The following is a 23401-nucleotide window of genomic DNA, read 5'->3' as shown; positions in this document are numbered from 1 at the left end:
CTCCTTGTCACAACCCAGAAATAGCTCCTTGTGTTTCTCAGATCTATGTTTTTTTTTTTGTTGTTGTTATTTTCAGATCAAAGCCAAGCATTAAGTTACACAACTGCAAGTACTGTCTTGCTGGCTAAGTCAACTGTTGCATTATCGTGGTTATTCTTTTCAGTCCCACCCTTCCTCTTTTCTTTTTTTGTACTTTTTTTTTTTTTCCTGTAGCTGTGCAGTTCTTTATTCCTCAGAGCTCACCTTGCCGAAGCCCCGCCGGGGAACGTGTCTGTCACCTCCAAAGAATCTGCCCAGCGAGTCAAGTAGACCCGAGTCTCTGTGCCTTGGAGATCCATGTCGAGCATGGTCTGTAGTGCTTGCCGATGCCATTTTTGATCCGTGCCGGAAAGAGGAGCGTTTTTGTGAAGCCATCAAATCCGAATTCTCTGAAGCTGCTGCACTGTCCTCTTGGATGGTCTGTAGCTCGTCTGACTCTGAGGGCCGATCTTTGAAGGTGTTGTCTTCTCTCCCTGGGGCATCTCGGGAAAAGAGGCGGATCAAGTGGGGGCGACCGGCCGTGTCAGCTGGGTGGGACTGGGGCCAGGCATTCTTCGGGTCCGCTGTGCCTTTGGAGTCTGTCACCGCTGGGCTCTTCGTGGAGGTCCCATTGTTCTGGTTCACATCTGCCTCTCCTGCAAACAACAAGGATGAGATATGAATACAGGCCTGTGAAAAACAGCCCGGGAACAATGCTGCTTTCTTTCCACTGCCTTGAGATGGCCGTTTAATACAAAACCCGTAATATGTGCAGTTGCAACTATGTTCTCTAGCAGCCTGCAAGAACATTAAGCTATCTTGGAACTGAAACTGCAGTGATGTCCTCACATAAAATGTGCAGGAGCTCTAGGTGCTTTTTTTTTTTTTTTTCTTTTTTTAATTAGAAATATTTGTAAATAGATTAATATTTTGTTAGAAGCATAACTGAGATAAATTAATTTTGTTTATGTGGAAGGCTTAGTCTTTCAGCTATAATGTCTGGACAGTCAGATTTCCAGTACTTTCCATTGAAGACTGGAACTCTAAAGTATGCTTTTTGTATCCTAAACAGGGGAAAGTAGCAGGACTGAGCATTTCCCAGTGCATGCTCCCCCTCTGTGCTATCAGAACTTCTCCACCTGATGGTTCTGTCCCCACTTCGAATTTCTCACTTTGACTCCTGTAACAATGAAGCAATTCCACTAAATTCATGAACAAAAGCAAAATAAGATGTGAGAGATTTCCTTACTTCTTAAATTATCATCTCTTCAAACAAGAATACTCAACTGCAACCTCCGCTTTGCCTCCCAGGACAGCTTTTGTTCATATGATGCCTTAGCTATCTGATGCTGAAGGCCATGAGCAAAGCTGTCCCAATTGCATTTACTATTTGTGAGAAATGATAAAAAGGATAATCAGAACCCGGTGAGCATTTGTCCAAGAGAGGCTCCAAGACAGATCTCCTTGATGTGTGTCAATGTCTGCTGCCTTCTCTGCAGTTGGGTTCTAATGCATGCACTGAATTATCTGCAAAAAAATCAGTTACAGCAGACACAGCCCTTCACACATGCTCTATGTTGACAGAAAACTGAGGTTTTTGTTTGCTTGCCTTCATCTGTTGTAGACTAAAAAATGTAGATGCATACTGCATCTAACATGCCTTTGCAGGAATACAGAATCAAACCAAACCTGTTGTAGGTTACTGCTTGAGAAGAAGCCTCAGAGCAAACATTTCTCACAAACACACCCCATGTCACAAATACCAAGTTTTTTGGAGTTACTGAAGCTTGAAATTTCAGAGAGAAGCTCTAGTTAGTCATGTGTTACTTATACAGTCTTCTCATTACCTCATTAAATCTCCCTTTGCTTTGGCCTTTGCTGCCATTTGAGGGACAGAATCTGGCAAATACTGTTATGTTTCTTAAGTATCCAGGGCTTCAGTACTTCAGAGCAATTTTGGACTTGATGTAGTCATTTCATACCACTTTCCCCACCCACAGGGCACTGAAGAAACCTCTTCTCAGACTGAGAACAATTCTGAAATAAATTTAAGGGTAACAGCACAAGACAGAAATTATGATTTCTACAACTATATACCTAGTACTTACCAGGTGATAATTTGCTGTTACCAGTTAGTTTGCTGCAGTTCTGCACAGCTTCTCATATGAAAATATTTTGTACAATTCTGATGTGCACCTTTGAAAACTACCCAGACTACGTTAGGGAAACTTAGACTTTCTTTTGGTTAAAACACTTGGAAGTGTTTCTCAGGAATATACTTGTTTAACTACTCCTAATTTTAATTTAAGACCGCATCAGTGGAAAAGAGGAAGATATTTGCTGGCAACTTTGTGATTTTAGTTTTCCTGAGAAGATGCTTTTGGATTTCTTACCAGTTACTAAAACTCAACCAATTTTGTTTAATCAAATGAAAGATAAAATAGCACCACCAATATGTGACACTTTCTGAAACTGCAAGACATTTTAAACAGCAACCATCACCCTGGATTCTATACCATAATACAAATCCATTCAAGGACAGAAAAAGAAAAATAAACAAAAGAGCTATTGTGTTTAATTAAATGCATTAACAAGACACCAGAGCATCTGCATACTAATATTTTTTACAACAGTTGTGCTTTGTGCCACTGAATACGTGTATTGGTAAGCAACAAAGAAAGGCATTTGTGCCATAAAAGTTGCTTCTGTGAGCTGTGAAGTATAAATCTTTCTGTATGTTCTATTTCAGTAATGAAAGCATACATTTAAGTAAGTTTTTTTCTAGATTTTGTTCATGCTTAAGTGTTCTTTAAGGTGTAAAAATACATAAATAAAAATATTTGAGCTAAATAAGTGAAGTCTTGAAGTGCATTTTGAGAGAGCAATCATCTTTAGGAGACGCAGAAATAATGGAACATGCAAACATTTGCTTATAGGTTCAGTTAGAAACAAGTATTTAGACTTCTACTAAGGCCCATCATAAACACAGGGCAAGTTATATTGACATGTTTTTTTGTTTGTTTCTCCCTGCAATATGAAGTTCTGCTTTGACAAGGCTGTATAAGACTTAAGCAAGAATAGCCTTCCTATGACACATCATATCTACAAGAGAAAACTGTCAGGGAAGAAGAGGGTTTCAGGCATTATTTAAAAAAAAAGTCTTGGAAAATAGGTTAATTTTAAGAGTAAACATAGCACAATGCATTGTCATAGGCATTACTGGAAGACTATTAAATTGTACACTGTTGGTCTGAGAGGGCAAGCCATCTGTTTCCAAAATGAAGCAATATAGATGAACCAAAAGAAATCCAAAGTCTGTTAATGAAATAAAATGAATGGAAACTCCAAGGGTGTTTTCAATGAACCAATATTAAAATTAACCTCCACTGTCTTTAATAGGAGTCAGGCCACACCTCGCTCAAAACCACTGTGCCTTAAAGCTCAACTTGGCAACAGGGATTTATCCCATCTCTTGACAATCCAAATAACATCCCTAAATAAGCCTCAGCCCTGTTTGAACAATTGCTACTGTCAGAACCTGTTTTATACAAAGCACAGATCACTAACTAGCTAGTGACAGGACTAGAGGGAACGGCCTCAACTTGTGACAGGGGAGGTTCAGGTTGGATATGAGGAAGAATTTCTTCTCAGTAAGTGGTGAGGCAGTGGAACAGGCTGCCCAGGGAGTTGGTGAAGTCAGCTTCCCTGGAGTTCATGGAAAGGATAGATGTAGTATTTAGGGATATGGTTTTAGTCAGCAATGTTGGTGGTAGGTAAATGGTTGGATTAAATGATCCTAGTTCCTAGTGGTCTTTTCCAACCTTAATGGCTCTACAGTTCTACAAAAGAAAACCAGGCCAATTCAACATTTAATTTCCTTGGAAACAGAATTCAACTACATGGTGCTCAGCAGTCTCAAGTATCAAAGGCAAGTGTGGCAAACACTGCTGAAGCTGTTAAATGTGGCTGAAGAAAGGAGTTATCTGATCAAATTACCTGAAGCTGCAAAGCTTGATTTCTCTTCAGTTTCTATGCTGAGACACCGCAGACAACAAATGGCTCCCAGCCTAACTTTAAGGATCTGTGTAGAAGGCAGTATGCCATCAGACATTTTACTTCAAGAGCTAATTACTGGGTTTGTCTGATGCCTGTCAAATTGTTGAAAGTCAATTCTGAACAAATATTTCTGTCTGGAATAGACTGCACACAGTACACTAGTTTGAAAAACAGTTGGTCATAGCTCCGAACAAAACCAGAACAGATCTACTGCTACATTATGCCTTTATACAAACAGTTTCCCCATTTGCTACACTAGCAAAACCAATACAGAGAAATGCCAGTGTGTATCATAACATAAATTCACAGGAGTTCAACTATTGTGGTTAGCTAAAAGACCACTTTCATTACAGGCCACTCTCCTCCTGCCCTCCCTACCTAATCTTATAACCTAGGGGAAACACTCCAACGAGATATAAATGTTCTCTATAGCTTCAATACAATTTCATAGCATAAGATGAATATTTGTCTACATAGGAAACACAACTTTCCCTATCAGCTTGTCAAACCGTAAACCAAACCTCCACAAAAATGAGAAAACATCTGCTAAGCACAACACTTTTGACTCTTCCCTCACTGCATACATTAGACATCACAGAGCACAACACTCCTACCAGACAAGAATAAAAAGTGTTTCCATTCTACTGGTTGGCAAAGTGCACCTCTATCAACTTCATTCATACACAACATAATAATAATGGTATAATGGGGACAAAAAACCACCAAAAACAACAAACCACCAAACACAAAAAACAAAAACAATACCTTAGTACTCAATATAGAGTAAGAAATGAAAAGGAAGAAACACTCAACACCCAGCCCAGTACAGACTCTTAACTAGCTATGTTACCAGCAGTGTTGTATTTACTTCTATTGAACAAGGTTGAGTAAAAGACAAAGATTAATTCTGTACTACATCTTGGGTTAATAAAGATGCATGTAGAAAAGGATTTTCCTGCTGTTAGTAGGGGCATCACAGAGTTTTAGAACTGACATTTAGATTGCATTCCTGTGGCCAGACAAATGAAACTTCCACTTGGAATTTCACAAGGTGAGGAGCCTGACAAACACTGCCTTCCACAAACTCCTGGTGACTTACAGAACAGCAGCTCCCAGTCAACCTATGCAGGCAGCATTGTGCTACCTTGGATCTACTGCCAGACTAAAAACTGATAGGTCAAATACACTGATGGCTAGACTATTGCTAATATCTTGGCATAGCTGCTTCCTGACTGAAGAAACAAACTCATCCTTCCAAGCCCTCCCTGGCCTTCTCCCACTGAAGCAGGGCTCTCACAGAGTAGAATTTGCCCTTGCAGCACAGCTTGCATGAAAACACAGAAAGGTTTTGCTGAGGAGAAGGGCAGTGTCAGCTCACATCCAATCACAGAAATACTTGTCTTCACAAACTTAGCAAGAGAAAGGAATGACAGTGTCTACATTATTTATGCTCACATTTTGAAGGAAATAAGGTATTGCATTGCATCAGGTGGAATAGGAGGTCGGGGTTATACCCACTTTTTGGGGGCTTCTTAGTAAATGGGAGAAAAATTCTGCTTGCATAAGAGAGTAACATTCAGCAGTTCTTCCAGTTGCTAATGACTACAGTATGGAAAAGTAAGTACAACTCCTCTCACTTCATTTCTGATGCTACCTTGAAATGTATGACAATTCACAAGTGGCTGTTTTACTGGGTAAGACACCCAATAAAATCTTCCTTTGAAACAACTAGCAGCCTTCTTCTGATGGGACTAGTCAGGGAAAAGCTTACTTCCAACACTGAGACAGATCCATGCTGACTTGACAGTTTCTTCTCAGTCCCTTCATTGCCACAGGGAGAGACTGCAAGTCTGAGCTGCACCATTTTCAGGACTTCTCTCAGCTGTATGAAACACAATTCCCAGAGCTCATGCAGCAAAGTTTGGAAAAATCTGCCTGTGAAGTAGTTTATCCAGAGAGTTACCGATAACAGAAGACTGGTTACATGCACACAACTCTTTGTAAGTAAGTCGTATGCCCAATTGTGTCAGTTCCTTTAAAAATACAGGACTGACTAGAGGAGGAAAACAAGCCTCCAATATCCTGTAAAAACAGGCTGTCTGTATGCAGCTGGATCTCATTTTGCTGCTATTGGTCCACTAATATTAATTTCCAGTTTGACATTTTGCTGCGTGGGGCACAACAAAGGACTTTCAGATTTTGAATATGGGCCCCATCATTGCAGTGCTCATGCAAGCAGCAGCAGTTTGCAAGCGTTCCACAGAATCTGCTTAAAATAAAGACAGTTACATGGCAGCAACCATTCCAAGACCATGCTTATATGGAGGCACACCATAAAACGACAAGCAACACAAGTAGTAAATTATGTTGTTTAACAGCAAGGATCAATTGCCTTACCCACTTTCCTAAGTTTGCCTCTTTCATTTCAGGGGCCCAATGCTTTAAAATTAGATGATGAACACAGAGTAGAGGAGATCTCTGTAGTAAGCAGGTGAAACTGGTGCTGTATTGTATTGTTGCTGTGGTATCTCACTTGGTAGAGCAACTACACTGATTTTTTTCAACTTATGAGGAAAATTGAAGATAGAACAAATGACCAGATGAAAACACATAAGAATGTGTCATTTATCTGGAATGGTGACACTAATGACAATGCCTAATTCCTGCCTTGTGATTAAACAAACAGTACATAACTTCTACAGCCCCTGCTGACAATTTTATGATTTAAGAGAACAGGTTCGATACAACAAATAAAAATACACCATGCATCCATCACAGCTGAGGTTCAGCATTATCAATCCACTGAAGGCAACTAAGTTCTACAGCATCTCTTGTAAAAACTAGCAATGCTGTGTCAGAGATTTTGGATATACCATCACAAGGGGCTCACTTGTGGAAAAATCTTGTCTATCATCAGGCTTTTCCCTAATGGACACGTAACTCCTAGCATCTGCATGTCAGAGATGAGAAAACACTTGCAGTCTGTGCAGCAATAACCCAGTGTTGTAGTCGTGCCCAGAGTCTGGCTATTAATAGGAAGCACATGTGGCTGCTGTGGGCAGAAATGTATTGATGCCCTGTTACCCACTGTGAGAGGCTGCTCTAGGAGCCAGGTTTTAGACTTGATGGAGAAAAACCAACATCATACCATCCTCAGACTTGTACACCCAGTGTTGCTTATACCTTCAAGTATCCTCTTACTATAGAAATTTAGCACTTCATCACACAGATGTTCAATTACAGCAGCAAAATGAGTTGTGGCAGCAGCTGAAACAGCTTTGCTCATTATGGACATGTCAAAGGAAACGGATCGTAGAAAGACAGCACGCAATGTTTTTCAAACGGCGCTAGCAGTAGTTGCATAGCAACTATGTCTTCTTCCATTACTGATGATGCTGAAGCTTAAAACCAGAAATACAACAGGCCTTTCTTCTCAAAATTACTCTAAGAGTCATGCACTACCTCCAGATTCAACACACAAGAAGTTAGCAGGGAGCAGGGAGGAAATTGTTATCTGTGGCTGCACTGAGCTTCATTTCCTCCTCTTCCCCTGTTCTAGTTGTTTTGTATATTACGGGATATATACTTCTGCAAAGCAGTGATGCATTGTTGTATGAAATTCAGTTTCTCCCAGCTTCTGAGGTCTTGCAGAAAGATTTTCTATCCAGCCATGTACTGCCTTTACATTCAGTGCAGTTAGGTGAAGAAAGCTAATGGTGTGGGAGCACATGTAACAAAAAGAACTATTCCGGACCTTGTCATTTGCTTCCTGGCTGCATAAAGGTGAGGTATGCTTATGAGCACGCTGAAATGAACAAATTTCACAAGAAAAAAAAAAAAAAGAAAGCGTTCCAAGAAGTTAAAAATATACCCCATGGGAAAGTGATTTTTTGATGAAGATTGGGATTAACACCCAAGAGCCCTGCTCTCTGCCTGTTTCCACCCTGCTGGTTCTCTCGGCCCCTGGCTCACAATGAGGAGTCGGAGCGAAGCCCACACGGTGGCCTACCATTGTAGAGGAATGCAGCAGTGTAGGCCTGGCTTGCAGCCGCTCACTCTTGTTTTCCAGCAACTCTGGCATTGCCTCCATTTGCTGAGGGTTACAAAGGAGAGTACAGAAAACAAAAAAGCCTGTGGTTGAAACCAGTGGGACTTGCTATGGCAGAAATTTGGAATCTATGAGAAGCATGTGGCAGCTCTCCATACAACCCGCAGAAGGTTTATTTTTAAAAGAAGAAAAAACAAAACTTAAAAGAATTTTATCCACCCACCAGTTTCAAAGAGAAACGTCCCTTTGTTATTACTAGAACATACAGGTTTGGTTTAAGGATCATCGGCCCACAGTGAAATGAGCTGGGGCATCATTTGTAACAAACCATCTTGTGTACTCAAAGAAAAAATGAAATCACCTGTCTGATCCATCAGCATGTTATCACAGAATGCTTTGGGTTGGAAGGGACCTTTGAGATCATCTAGTTCCAGCCCCCTGCCATATCCTCACAATCTGTACAACCGACCAGTATTAAATGAAGAATTGCTTGATTATTTATCTTTGTTACAGTCACCTTGAGTATGAACAACAGTTATGTTGCAAAACCTGTACATTTAACTCCTGCAAAAGTGAGAGCCCAGCAAAATGACACTTCACTCAGATTGCACAACAACTCATGCTAGGTTTGTATTTTCCACATCAGCCGTGGTTTTTGTTTTTGTTTTTTTTCCTGAGAAATAACCTGTTCCTGTTAGTACATCTGAATACACAGTATTAGAGTTCTTTCCTAATAGCACAGTGAGCTCAGGGCAGTGACTAAGCCAGCTCGTTCAAAGGCTCAGAGCATGATAAGTGGCATGCAAAGCCAGCTGTATAATATATGCTGATAAAAATCATCATGCAGCTGCTTCAAAACAGCACAACAGCACTTGGTTATTCAGAACTCTACTAGATTATTGTTTTTTATTTTTATTTTTTTAAATCAGGGTTAAGCGTATGTGAGAAATTATATTTATGAAGTATACCTTGCAGAATAAAATACACTTGTAACGAGGTTAACCAAGCATGGTTTAAGGAACATGGTTTGATCATGACCACAAGAAAATCACCTACAGCATAAGCCTATAAAGCCTTCTTTAGATGAACTGCTTTTCAGTTCCAAGAAGTAGAACTGGTTATTGGTCTACTCGGTTTTCCACACAATGCCAAGTATTTGGTTACTGTGAATTACCTGCAGGATACTGCAATTAATATGCTTTAAATTTCCAGATGTACTCCAGGTGTGCAATGCCGTACCACTGCATTCCTCTCTTTTCACTATTAATTTGTTCTGAATTTAAGCTTTCACTAAAAAGTCCACTTGAACTCAGAGTCACTATCATTGTAGAATTTGCAGTGAGAGAAGTTACTTTGATAGATTTCAGAAGAAAATTTCTAGAAGATACAGAACGGTGCCATAAAGGACATTCAGACTATTTGCTAGTCAGTACACTACTTGCTAATATTTCTAAAAATATTTTAAATAACAGGATATAAATAAGCCTGTAGACCATTTAACATTCTCTCCACTTGAGTTGATTAAAAAAAATACTCAACACCTTCTAAAACCCAAAAAGGGTCCAGAGAGACATTTAAAAGTTATGTGAACTGCAGTTCTCAATGGTCAGAACAATTGCACAGATGTCAGACACTGTATTAATCCAACATTATCTTCACTTTGGAATTAATTTTCAACTGTAGTAAAAGGACAGAGGAGCAAAAGACAGCGGGTATTTCTTTCAGCTGCATAATTACATTGGACCAGCTGTGTCCAAGGCATGAATCTGTGGGAGGCAGAGGCCCAGAAGACCCACATCCTCCCTCTGCCTGTGACAAGAAAAGAAGCTCAAACCTCCATGGGGACAAGATCCACACAACCAGCCACTTCCATAGTGCAAGACATAAGCATATCTGTACCCTTTGGGGAAACAGAACCAGGACATGAACTGCACCTCCAGTTCAAGATGGTTGGACTTCATGATCTTGAAGGTCTTTTCCAACCTAGATGATTTTGAAAGATGCTGACAGGGACGGACGATCCACATCCAACATGGATGCACACGGCAGTCATTTGGAACTCCAGCTCTGCCTTTGCTATGGACAGTAAGAAAAGGTCCTTGCATGGCTAGGATACTGAAAGCAGTGCTGGGGACTACAGCAGCCTTTGGTATGCTTACTCTAGACCCAAAACAGTAATCATAAACTCATCTTAGGTAATATTATCTCGAAGGCCTGCCCACAGGGAATGCCCCAGGCCCATGACCAAGGGCTTTGGACAGTCAAGTGTCCATAGTGTACAGGGCCAGTCACCAACAGAGCAGCCTGATCACCTTTGTTTCTCTCAGCATGTGAGCTCATGGTTCACATGGCACTGACCAGACAGAACTTCTCCCCCAGTGGCATCTCAGTTTACTTTGTGGATGAGAACTGCCAGCCTGAGTTATCATCTGGTGGAGAAGGCTTTGAAGGGAGATGGTAGAGCTGGTACCAGGCTCAAAGCAAACTCTGGAAACAAGTTTTTGCATAAGACAGGAGCATTGTGCCTTGTGAGCGTTCTTTTCTCTGGACAAGCCACCTTTACATCTTCCTTTCACCTCAGGCCTCCCAAAAAGACTTTCACTACAAATCAAAGGGTTCCTCCATCTCTAACCTCAATGAAAATGTTCTTCTCTCCCCTTCCCTGACCTTCCTCACCTCCTGGCCTTTCACTGACCTGTTAGCTGAGAAGCAACCATCCTTGGCAGGGTAGACTGGAATAAGTCCATTCAAACACCCTTGTCCTCAAAACTCTCTTCCGCAACAGCAAACAAACAACTCTTCAGTCTTTTGCCTGGGAAAAAGCGAGCCATGTCTCCAGCTCTGGATAATCAGTTAGTATAAAATTCAACACAGCTGCTTCCCCATCCCTAATCCCCCACACCCCTGTCCTGCTTTCTCTAATTTCTCTGTCCAGCTCTCTCAGCAAGAAAACACCACTCTTCTTCACAGCCTCCTGCTCTCCTTCTCTATTTTGTCCCCTACAGGTGTCTGTCTGATGATTTCAGGTGAACATGAGATGGAAAAAGCAGTAGTTGGAGAGCTATCAATGTGTAAGTCATTATACCACACTGCATGCAGTGAAGACTAAGAAAAGAAAATACCCAATTTTTATGGGTAACATCTTTCAAGTATCTTGCATATTCCCTGGGGAACAAGCCAATGGCTTTTTAAGTTAACGAGACAGTTTGGCATCTGCAGGACTCAAAACGGAAAAAAAGATCAAATAAAAAAAAATAAGCATCTCCGGTATTCCACTCACTTCTAACCATTAAATACTTCTGAAGGGATATAAATGAAACATGAAAAAGTTCTCCATCACACATTTAGTCAGCCATCTTCTGCTTTTTTCATTAGAGCTTTATAGATTTTGACTGCACCATTATTCCTGCAAATGCAATAAACCGTGGAGTCATACCAGGCCAAACTCTTTGAATAAATATTTGAAGCATTTTATCACCAGCGTAGTCAAATCTCAGCTACTGCTGAAATGGGAAAACAAGTCATTCTGCTTAGAAGATCAGCAGCTAACTACTCATTTAAAAAATATAGTAAGTACTTAGCCAATATATCATTTTAACATTTCAGATTTGGGATTTTGGCTGCTTGGCATTTCCTCTGTACGGCTTATTTAAGTTTTTATTCATGTTATGAGGATGCTAGAGGTTTGCTATTGAAACTATCACTCTGAACTAAAGAAAATCGGCCCAAATACCAGGTTACTCAGAGGACAAGTTTGCCATGCTATATGTGAAGTTGCATCCCAAAATTCCCCACACCAAAGCACATTAGTGACGATGCTCCTGAGGCGTAGGATCTCAAGGCTGTGTGAGGTTGGTCTTACAGTTTAAAAAATTCCCTTGTGCAAGGAACTCAGCTCCTGGGGACTCTGCATCCTAATGCAAAGGGAGGGAACAGATTTTTGCCACCATGCTCTGCCTTGCTTTTCAAAACAGCTTTGTTTGGAGGCTGTGTAATAGACAATATCAGCACAGATCTAGGAATTGCTGCAGGATAAGTAAATAGAGGCTATGAAAATATTCTAAAACAATCCATACAAGAGAAAAGAAGCACGTTGGATCATAACACTGATAAATTATTCAGAGCCTTCCCAGCATTTTTAATTTACTATAAAAATTTAAGATTTCCTCAGTAACAAAATTTGGTGTTCAATGAAATATTTTTCAGAAGCAAACTCATGTGCCTGAAGAATTGATATCCGATCTGATTAAATGTCTGCCTGTCAGTCAAAAAGACTCTAGAAAGAAATCTTAACTCTGGAATTTATCTTGGGTTTACAGCAGGCAAATATCTTCTTCGTAACACCCTCAAGTGCAGTCCTAAAGCTAGAATAAAGAATACTTGAAACCAAGTTGTAAGTTCCAGCAAATGCAGCAATGAATACAAAGAACTAGAACAACCTGCACTGACTGAATTGGCACAGGGTCTTATAGCAGAGAAATTACTCCACAGAAAATCTAAAATATCAGCAGAGAGATCCAACTGGGATATTTGAAAGAAAAATATCAGAAAGGAAGAGATGAGCATTTCTTTTGATGACTAACAGGTTAAAAGAGAAGAATGAACTCAGACCTTTACGGACAGATACAAATCACAGAACAGCTTGGGTTGGAAGGAACCCCAAAGCCCTCCATCCCCACCCCGTGCTGTGGGCAGGGCTGCCCCCCACCAGCTCAGCTGCCCAGGGCCCCATCCAACCTGGCCTCGAGCACCTCCAGGGATGGGGCACCACAGCTTCTCTGGGCAGCTGTGCCAGTGCCTCACCGCACTCTCAGTAAAGAACTGTATTCCTTTGCCATACTGCTGGAGGCTTAGGTAGTCTTCTTCTGGATGAAATTCACTAATTTCACCAGTAAATTCACCTCTGAAAACTCTCCAGGCTGCAAAACCTACCTGCTCAATAGCAGTCAAAGCTATCAATAGCTAATATGGGAAGAAAATACATACTTTAAAAACAACTGTAAGAGTCAAAAGCTTAAAACGTTACCTCTCCTAACCAGTACTGTTAAATGTTTAAAAACCACGTACATTTTAGGTATGAGGATTTATTACAAAGTCTTCGAATTCAAAGGGTCCCCACATAGAAAATGAATTCTGCATGGGTTTTGGCAGTTTCTCAAGTCTGGAATACTGACTGACATTCATCTACGTTATCTAAGAACTGTCAGTGTTGCTTCACAACACATTTCACAAACGTCTCTCCAGTCATATTCCTTCACTCTGCTAAGGGGGCTCTTCTGGACTGCCTTCCGACTGCAGCTCTTACCCAACCTGAAGTGTTGCTGGCTTGGAACCACAGACTGAGCCTTTCAGGAAACTTCATCCATTCTGCACTGAAAAAAGAAACAACTCACTTCCCATCCATCCCAGAGGAATGCAAGCAGCTGTACTAATAATGATCATACAGTGATGCCTTCACCATGTCCCCATTTCATTTTACAACAGACCTTTCCTTCTAAGAGAAACATATTTCTACACTAGCTAGCGGAGGGGACAAAATTAGAGGTTTACACGGTAGGCTGGCACCATCTGTGCAGCATGAAATCTCCAGTTTCCAAAAGGCATATTTACAAGGTGCCTTCTAGGCTGAGAGCAAATGCATTCTGCCTACATCTCAGTTCAAAGTTGTCTTGTTCACCATGTACTTTAGGCCAACTGGAGGCTGTGCAGCTTTGTAAAGGCTTGAGGCACAAGCAGCTCCATCTGAAGAGATCTTGGCAAAGAACTGAAGCTTATGGTATTCCCCTGCTAGCAAAGAAACAACGTAGTCAAGCTCCAGTCCCACAGCACACATAAAGTAGTCAGGAGCATAGCACATGCACCTACTGCAGGTTCCCTTTTTATGTGGATCGATTTTCAGCACATCACATGGGCAGTTACTAAATCCTCAATGTTATTTTCCTGGAAAATTGAAGGAAAACCAGGAGATGAGCTTAGCACAGAAGCGGTCAGCTTTCATTACTTTTAAACCCTTAAGAGCAGCTTGGCACTTGTCCTTCATTAAAATTATTTGTAAATTTGATGCATGGCTAACTCTTGCACTGTGAAGTCTATCAGTAAGAAGAGCATATTTTTATAACATGCTTTTTACACGCACATTCTGAAAACAAAAATTAAACTTTTCTAGTCCTCTCAACTTTTCATTGGTTCTGCTTATTTCAAGGTCTGGATGGCAAACACTTTTTAAAAATGCCTTCTGCTCTTGGCTCTGTCAATTAATCTCCTCCAATCTCCTGCATCTCTAGATGTTTCCAATTTTTTTCTTTTTTTTTTTTGTGTGTGTGTGTGTGTGTGTGTGTGTGTGTGTGTGTGTGTGTGTGTTGCTTTGTCTTTGAGAGAAGCATTTTCTAGGGTCTTAGTCCTATCTTTCTGTACCCCAGATGGCATATTATAGCAACAAATGCCCAGAGGTGCACTGTGGTTTATATATACATATTGTAACGAATTGAGGCATATTTAATATGGAGAAAAGCAGCAATAGCAGTAAAAAGAAATGATGGCAGCATCAACTACCATTCCCATAAGTGCAGCCAGAAGCATCTATCACATGAAAACAAAATTTGTCACAGAATCACTGAACATATTCACAGAGAAACAGTTTGCTTAAATTAATACCATATTAAAAGAAAGAAATTAAGTCCCTGAAAAAAACCAACCAAACAAACCAACCCCAAAAAACAACCTGCAACTGAACTTCAGGAACTTTAGATTCTTAGCTGACATGGGTCCCAAAAGCATATCCATCAACTCTGTGGCACTGTTAGAATACCAGCTTCAATAAAAAACACCTAACTGTACACAACTCATCTCTTATCTAAAGAAATACACCTGGTGTTCAGCTGGATTTTAGCTAAGAGTCTTTAGATACAGTGTGTACTCCATCAGACAAAGAAATTCCAGGAAATGATTAGGAAATCCCACAGTTGAAGTAAAAAGTCCAGTAAATCTGGAGATACAATAGAAGTTTATTTCTGCCCCTAAGCTAACCATCTGGTGGAACAGCATTTTAGATTTCTTCTTTAATATTTTAATATCTAACCTCAGCTATCTGGGGGGTCTTCAGAGACTCCATCCTAATCCATCGTTACAAACTTCATTATTTGCTTTTAAATACATTAATACTAAATGTGTTATCTAGGCAGGAAGGCTGCATTAGACATATTTTCTATACAGTAACAAATTCTTAACATAAGATTATAAATAACAAGGGCTTTTTTTTTTTTTTCTTAATTAAGAACAAAAAACAAAACCGAAAAACAAGCACTTTTTTCCCTGCTGAACACTTGTGAGCTGTACCATAGTCCTAAATGTGACTCAATGCTATACGAAGAACAATGGTGACAAACTGTATAAAACCGCAGCAGTGATCGATGGTACTTTGCACAATATCTGCTTTTCAGTAGCAGCATTCTAAGAGTGAAAAACTGCTTGCACAGTACTGAGCCTTGTACCAGTTCGTGGGAGTTACTGCTATTAAAGAAAAAAAAAAAAAGAAGAAGAAAAAAACCCAAGAACGCACAAACTTTCTACACACTCAAATAGCAAAATAAAGTCACTTCTTGTGTGCTGAATGAAGCACTCCACAAAAAGCAGTATCAGTTCTGAGGACTAAAAGGACGGTGTGCAAAAGCCATGCATCTAAAATATTGAAACAGGCAAGAAATGTTATGAACACATTTTTCCAACTGTAAATTTGGATTGATGATCAATAAAGATGAAAACCACCTCTTCAGGAATAACTTACAGAGTGATTCACTCAGTCCCACCAGGAGGAAGATAACAGGGCAGCGTATATACACAAAAAAGCACATCCCTTGTTACTGTAAATGCAGATGCAAGCTGCCTCCCCTCTTGCTCTGCTCATGCCCCAGGCCAGCACAGGTCCTGGCACAGACCTCAGTGCAGTGCTGATGCTGGGAGGGGGCTTGGTGCTGCACTGACCAGGTATTCACAGTCACCAGCTGACCTGTACCTGCCTGGAAACCACTGAGCAGTCAGTACTTCCAAGCAATAGCCTGTGTGCACCCATGGGACAATACACACTACTGCCTGTCTACAAGACATCATGCTTTTCTGAAACCAAAAGACAAAAACTCTGCCTCAATTTTCTCAGCAGGAAATTTTCGTTTTTCTGCCTCATAGGAAACTGCGCAGACAACTCATGAATGATATAAAATGATCCACAGACAGAAAATAGCTATGTTTTCTGTGAAAATAAAAGGTCATCTATTTTCCAGGTAAAAGTGGGTACATTTCTGTACTCCATCCTATCTCTGTGTGTCCTTTGGAAATACATAAATAACGCAATCTATTTATAAAGCCCCTGCAATCTGGTTCAATTCTCAGTTTTAGAATGCAATCAACTGTAGTGAATCACAGAGTGGTTTGGATCAGAAGAGACCTCAAAGCCCACACAGCCCCACCCCGTGCTGTGGGCAGGGCTGCCCCCCACCAGCTCAGCTGCCCAGGGCCCCATCCAACCTGGCCTTGAGCACCTCCAGGATGGGGCACCACAGCAGGCTCTGCAGCCCCATTCTCCCACACATGGTGTTTATCTGCCAGTGCTTGAGGTCAGCTTGCTATGGGGTGACTGTCACCTGGGTTCAGACTGCTGGGAAATAGCTCAGAACCCTGCAGGGCTGCCTGGCCTCACGTCACAGTTTTGTGATACCCTCAGTTGCACTACAGCAACATCTGTGCCTCATATCTCACTCTGTAAGGTGAGACCTGCCTGGTGGCCACTGGATGGTGATCTTGACATCAACCTTGGTCCTGCCCTGCTACTACCCTGTGTCCCATTACCCGCCTTAGGCAGGCCACTCTTGCTGCTCTCTCACAGTCTGGAAGCAAGAAATGTGAATACAGTGGTTTTGAAGTCCTTTGGCTTTCAAATGCTACTGAAAGAAAACTAATTGGTATCCAATCTGATAAACGCAAGAATAATAGAGGGTTCCATCTTGTTTCAAACTGCAATTTTGATTTATGCAGAATGGCTTTCAGTAGATGAGTTACTTAACTACGTAAATAAAATGAGACCCTTAGCAGAAGGGTTGAACCTTACAGATATTCCTTCCAGCAGCAGCAGCAAATCCTGCTAGAAATAGCACTGCTTGAGAAATGAAAGCAATCACATAGCAATTAACAAACCAAGACGTTTTCTTCATTCACAATGAAAGTAGTTCAGAATCAGGGCAAAAACTTGCAATTGCAGAAGCCCAGAGTTTTGACTGCTCGCCTTTCAGAAAGTGTAATTGAGAGGCACTTGATGAAACAAATTCCCTCCTCCCTACCCACACCTCCTCTTTTTAAGAACAGGCCCATCAAACAACAAAGAAATCAGAAGAGACCAAATATTTGGAACAGAAGAACATCCGCTCCATTTCTGAATTCAAAATTTTCTATTCTGACAAGGAAAATATTTTCTTTGTGCCTAAAAGGAATAAAATTAATGCCTCTATTCTTTGCAGGTGGCTGACACAGCTTGGTTGAAATCAGTAATTGTCAGATTATCCTGCACTTCTACTGATGGTACAAACAGTGTGTTGTACTGCATATAGAAAATGAGAAGATGCAGGATAACGTGACTTGTATGTTATCTTGGCATTTATTCTAATATAAGCCTAATTTGTGATTTGCTACAGTTTGACAAGATGATTACAATTTGATATCACGCTGGTTACATGTTTTTCTCTTCAGTGACAGGCTTGCCACACTTCATAAAAGACTTCAAACATTCTGAGCGCAATGAAAGTGAACTGGAAAAGAAGCCAACATCTCACTGTGCACTGGTTGTGCTGTCCTTTGAATCAGTAAGGGGCAGACTGAGTGCTAAGCATCACCTCCACTATCATCAGCCAGAAGGAAGACTGCTTAACCCTTAGCCACTGTTGTGCTTGTGCTGCAGTAGAGATCTGCTAGTTTACTTGAAGATTATTCTCAACAGTACCCAAGCTATTACAATCTGCTTATGATAGTAGCAGGACCTGAGACATCACCCCCATTCACAGGCATTTAAAAGGACTGGAGAGATATGTAAATATTACCACAAATCTCAACAATTCTATGAAGAATTATAGACTGATAGACAACTGAGACATTGTGCACAACAGAACTACTCATTTTTGCACTAGGAACCTTGTCACCACTAATGTGCATGCACACAGACTCAGATCCAGTGTAATTAGTAATTGCTAGCCTACCTACTGCCTGGATAAAGGCAATTTCCTTGGCAGACAAATTCTAAGCAAATGCATAACTGTCAGCTAAAGGTAAGAGTGAATGTGCTCCAGTACAGCATGGCCCTGATCAGTAAGTATGCCAGGTTACCTCCTGCCAATGAAGCTTTTCTAACAGTAACAAAGCATGAGCATTAATAACTCAGGAATACCAGCAGCAGAGGGTTTAGCTAGTTAGCTCAAATATGTCTTGAACAGTAGCCAGAGAACGATTCAAAAAACAGTGTTAAAGGGTCAGTGATTGGAAAAAAGGAAATTTTTTGAAGAGTCTGCCTTTTCATGTTTTGTAACACCAGCTGAAAAAGAGCAAGAGGCTCTGCTTTTGAAAAAAATGAATACCATTGCACTTGAATGCTGACTGGAGAGATGCCAGTGATGCCAGTGATACCAGAGAAACAGTTACAGCAATGTTTTTCCCTCCTCTACAGAAAGACTGTTTGCATTACGTGATCTGTAAAGCCTTAAAAAAACAACAACAAAAAAATGAAGTGAATCTTTTTTTACCTCTGACCAAACATACATGTGCCTAGGATGATGTGCTTCACCCACCTGACAGGAATCACTCAGTACCATGCTTCAGAACAGAGTGGATCCGTGCCTGGGAATCATCTGTAGTATTTTCCAAGCTTTGCCTTTGATGCATCCACCACACAAACTGTTAACTGCTCAAGGCTAGTCACTATTGCAAACAGCCTTATCCAGATCCCCAGTGATCTCACTACAGAAAAACAGCGTATCCCATTTGCTTATATTTGATATAGTCATATTATATAGCTGTGCTGATATGGCATGGAGCAGGAGTTGTGCCACCAGCCTGAACATTAGGGTTTCTGTGACATGGAAACAGGGACATGCATGCTGAAGTAGAGAAGGAAGGGGCTGCACACACATGAACATAAGGAGAAGGCAACCAGCAGACTCAAGAAAAATGTGCTTGGGATCCTGCAGACTAGAGGGATCCTTTGCATCTGGTTATTCCTCCACTTCAACAGAAGAGAAAAATGCTTCTTTGTTTTTAATGGTGCATATATAAAATAAATCACTCACTGAGATAGAATTTTCAAGTGGAGAAATAAATCTTTAGATTCCAGGATCAGTTATGTGCTTGATCAGCCAACTTTCCTAACCCACTTCGGATGGGAACACTCTGGCATTGTGTCTGTCAGGAACAAGCAGCCGGGCAGGACTGAGCCAAGTACTCAGAGCTTTCCACCCATGGTCACAGACAGTGCGAGAAACACATGCTGTGAATTTCAGACCAAGCTCCAGCTGCAGGAGGAGGAGATGCCCCACTTACCTACCATCAGAAATGCACCTTCCACAACTGCACCGTTCTTTTGCTTCCCTTCTCTTCCAGCCCCATGCAGCTCTGCCTCTTCTTTCAGCATCCAGTGCAATACATTCAATTTAAAAGTAGATGGCCTCCAAAAATGGAATTAAGCATTTTTCTAAAAATTGTGTGGTTACTGCCTTAAAATACCTCTCTGTTTGGAGAGGATGCGTGCTAACTGTCAGCAAGCAAACTTTCAGCTTTGTCACTAGTATCCCACATTGTTTTGGCAGCAAAGTCTAATGGCAATTAAAAGCAAACAAGCCAAATGTCTGATCACCCTACCCTGAAAATAGACTCTTTGAAATGGATTGTGTAAAGGAGCTGGCAGTAAAGCAACAGCTGTTGAGTTCTGCCTTTATCTACCCTAGCTAACTTAACCAGTCCTTCCAATAAGACTACAATGTGTTAAAAAAAAAAAAAAAAAAAAAAAAAACACAGTAGTAGCAGAGCTGCAAATCAGCACTTAGCCAAGGGAAACTGGATGTTACAGACTGCTGCTGCTAGGAGTACAGGTGCTTTTAGCCACTTGCTTGGCTGTTCCTGGCATTGTTCACACAAAACACCACACACACAGCTAGAGGCACAATTATAGTCATACTGAAAATGTTAGTGCTGTCAGTATTTCACCTTTCAGTTTAAACAGTCATTCTGAACTTCAGTCCATCCAAAAAAGTCCTGTACTAACTCTCAAATGCTTCAATTATTCTCTGAGCTCTGAGGCTACTGGCACAGTGCTCATTACCAACACCTGCAGGATCCAGATTTTTGTAGTCCTTCCCTTCCACTTACAATTTTGTCCTTTCAGACTGAGCTGTGATTGTGGAACTGCTTTCGGTTATTTTTGTAGAGCTATGTCCCTGCTTAGTGTTCTTTATAGTTTACAACACATATGGTTTAGGGTTTTTTTTTCCAGATACTTCAAGAACATAAAAAAAAAAATTCCTTTGGCTGTTTCAGAAAATCCACCCACAACATGGAAATTGCTTGCTTAACAATTTTGAATCTACTTTTTAAAAATTTTTATTTTGTACCAGTTTCGTATTTGAACAGACAGGGTAGTATGCTGTCAATTTATCATGCATTTTCATCTGTGCTATTTAAATTTCAAATCTGAAGCAAGATAATAGTGCACAAGGCTCAAAAATACTTTAAGAAAAAGGAAAAGAGGTCAGCAGCAGACTAGTCACTTGTCTGCACACTAAAGAAGTCTTGCAGCAGAATGCTAGAAGACTGGCTGAGCTAACTGTCCTCCACAAGAATAAAATCAGCACAGATTTCTCCCTTAGGGTAACGGTTATAGAGCATTTTGTTGCCACTTAAAGACTCACTATTTGAGGTGTTATCCTCTAAGAGGAGAAAATAACATTGAGACAAGACAAACATGTGCAGCTTTACTTAGCAAGGAGCATAAAGGCACAGCTTGTGGCAGGCTTTGCAGCATCTGATTGCTAAACCCAGCAACAGTGCTGCAACATGTTCTTCACTGCCTCTAAGATGTTTCCAAGTCAAGAACTGATAATTCAGTGTCTAAGGCACCTCTGCATAGGCCTGCAAGATGAACAAATAGAGCTGATGGGGAAACAAACAAACAACCTGTGAGAACATAAGACAATGTATAAAGAACATCAAACCAAGTATCAAATTGATATGCACCCATTTCCAGACTCTGCACTCCAACAATGCAAAATTTAACAAACTCATTTCCTTGTAGCAAATGGCTCACAGCCAACCATCAATCTCTTTTATTACTAAACTATGCAAGACGCTGCTTTAATAAAACCTAGGCTTCTATTTTCATTGTAATGAAAATAAAACAACACGGGGAAGTCACAAGAATTTCTTTTCCAAGAAGAAATGTTTAAACTCTGTACAGTGGAATCAAGTTCTTGTTAAATTAATCACCTCATTAGGGTGCAGGCTACAAACACCTCCATCTACACAGAGCTTGATTTCAGACTAAAGAAGCTGCAGGCCTACATACATCAGCCTGATTTTGCTGGGTTAAACAGCACTGCAGGGTTCTGAAGCAGAGCGGGACATAATGCTGGTCATACACAGATAACAGCTGAGAGTGTATTTTTCTGGACTAGTAAGAACACAAGGACTTGAAGACAAAACAAGATACTTTTAAACTACTAACAGAGTAAAAGATTTTCTCAAATTGGCAACAACCAGACCACCTAATGAGGACAAGTTTCAGATATCTCTTAAGACTGAAATTCATTCTCTTCCCTGAAACGTGAGCATAACCTTAAAGCATGAACATGAAAGTAAAGAGAGATGCTTTCTGTTCTGAAGATGGTAAGCTGGAAGCAGCAATCTAATGAGCAGGGAGAAATGAAAAGAAAAAAATTAATTAAACTAACAAACACGAGGGATATCCACATTCACTTGAAGGCCACTCTTAATCTGGTTCACCCCTCTTTTCTCCCCATCACCCAGCACTCACTGCCAAGAGCCAAAGGAATGGTCTATTACATGCTTAGGAGACAGATGGCAAGCCAGCACTTCTTTGATTTTCAGCTTTTCAGGCATGGCATATATTGCTAAAACCATTTAATAAAAGTTCTGTGGGTAATCATAAAACCTAAATACCTAATTATCTATGAATAGCAGCTACAGCGGCTCAGTCACAACAGGTTAAGAAGATCCGTGCACTGTGATGTTCAAGCGGTTTGTGGCTTCTGAAATGCACTTCAGAATGCAAATACTTCAGCAAATATAGCAAAATATCTTACGTCCCCGCTGGCACAGTTTTACTGAAACAACTCTGATTTCCAAGCAATTACAAATAAGAGCACCCTGTCTGACAAGCAGATTAAAAGGCACCAGATTAGATTTCAATTTCACTTGAGATTTGGGTTTCTTTTATTTGTAGTAGAGCAATATTTGAAGTAGTGGGAGGTAGGACCAACTTGTAGCAGAACTTACCTACACTTGTATTTAGCATTTATTTTTAAAATTGGAAAGAAAATATGCATTCTCATTCTGTAGATCATAGGCTCAAAATCTGGTGAACAACTCATAGATTACACAGGCTTCTATGAAAAAAACAATATAATTTGTTGGGATTTCTTCACAGAATATTTTAAAGGGTGTTTCATTCCAGAATAAGTTTCAAGTTTTGAACAGAATTTGTTCTCTCAGCAAAATGTCACAGCAGCACTGAGCAGTGCTGTTAGCCCAAGTCATCTCAACAGAAATTCATCTGGCCAAGCGCAGACCATTTGCTGGCATATGGCTTGCAGGATCTCAGAGGTGAGATATATCCTATCAGCTTGTCATAAGTAAAGAAGGGCTTTTGCCTTTTTAAAATTGTTGGAGAAGTGTCTGAGAGCATATGAAGCACACCACTAGTAGTATAGATTGTTTACACCTGGAGATTTAAACTCCTGAATGTAAAAAAGGCAGGAAAAAAATTGATTGGAAGGAACAAGCAGCATGCAGGTAATGCATTTGTAAAAAATCTATATTAATAGGTAAAAAATTTTAAATGTGTATGCTGCAGCCTATTTCACTAATACTAGGGATATGAGAGCAGACGGGGTTGTATTGCCTGACTGCCAAACTAATTGGATTTGAGATCAGAACAGGAAGGTAATATACAAACTCTGACTTTTCTCTTCTGAAAGAAATTATGGCAACCAGCGATCCCATTGTGCTTTGTTGCTG

General features: G+C 40.5%; 1 protein-coding gene across 4 annotated transcripts in view; it reads right to left on the bottom strand.

Moving 5' to 3' along the window:
• MBP (myelin basic protein) overlaps positions 1-23401 on the bottom strand; it is a 104274-nt gene that overhangs the window by 15609 nt on the left and 65264 nt on the right. For all 4 annotated transcript variants that reach the window (XM_031589053.2, XM_031589050.2, XM_031589051.2 and 1 more), the window contains exon 4: positions 244-674. In XM_031589053.2, coding sequence (XP_031444913.1) covers positions 244-674 — 431 coding nt within the window. The remainder of the gene's footprint in view (positions 1-243; positions 675-23401) is intronic.

The sequence above is a fragment of the Phasianus colchicus genome, chromosome 3 (genome assembly GCF_987193195.1).
Source record: "Phasianus colchicus chromosome 3, bPhaCol1.hap1.1, whole genome shotgun sequence".
Taxonomy (NCBI): Eukaryota; Metazoa; Chordata; class Aves; order Galliformes; family Phasianidae; genus Phasianus; species Phasianus colchicus.
The sequence above is the reverse complement of the archived record's forward strand: the minus strand, read 5'-3'. Positions and strand labels throughout refer to the sequence as shown.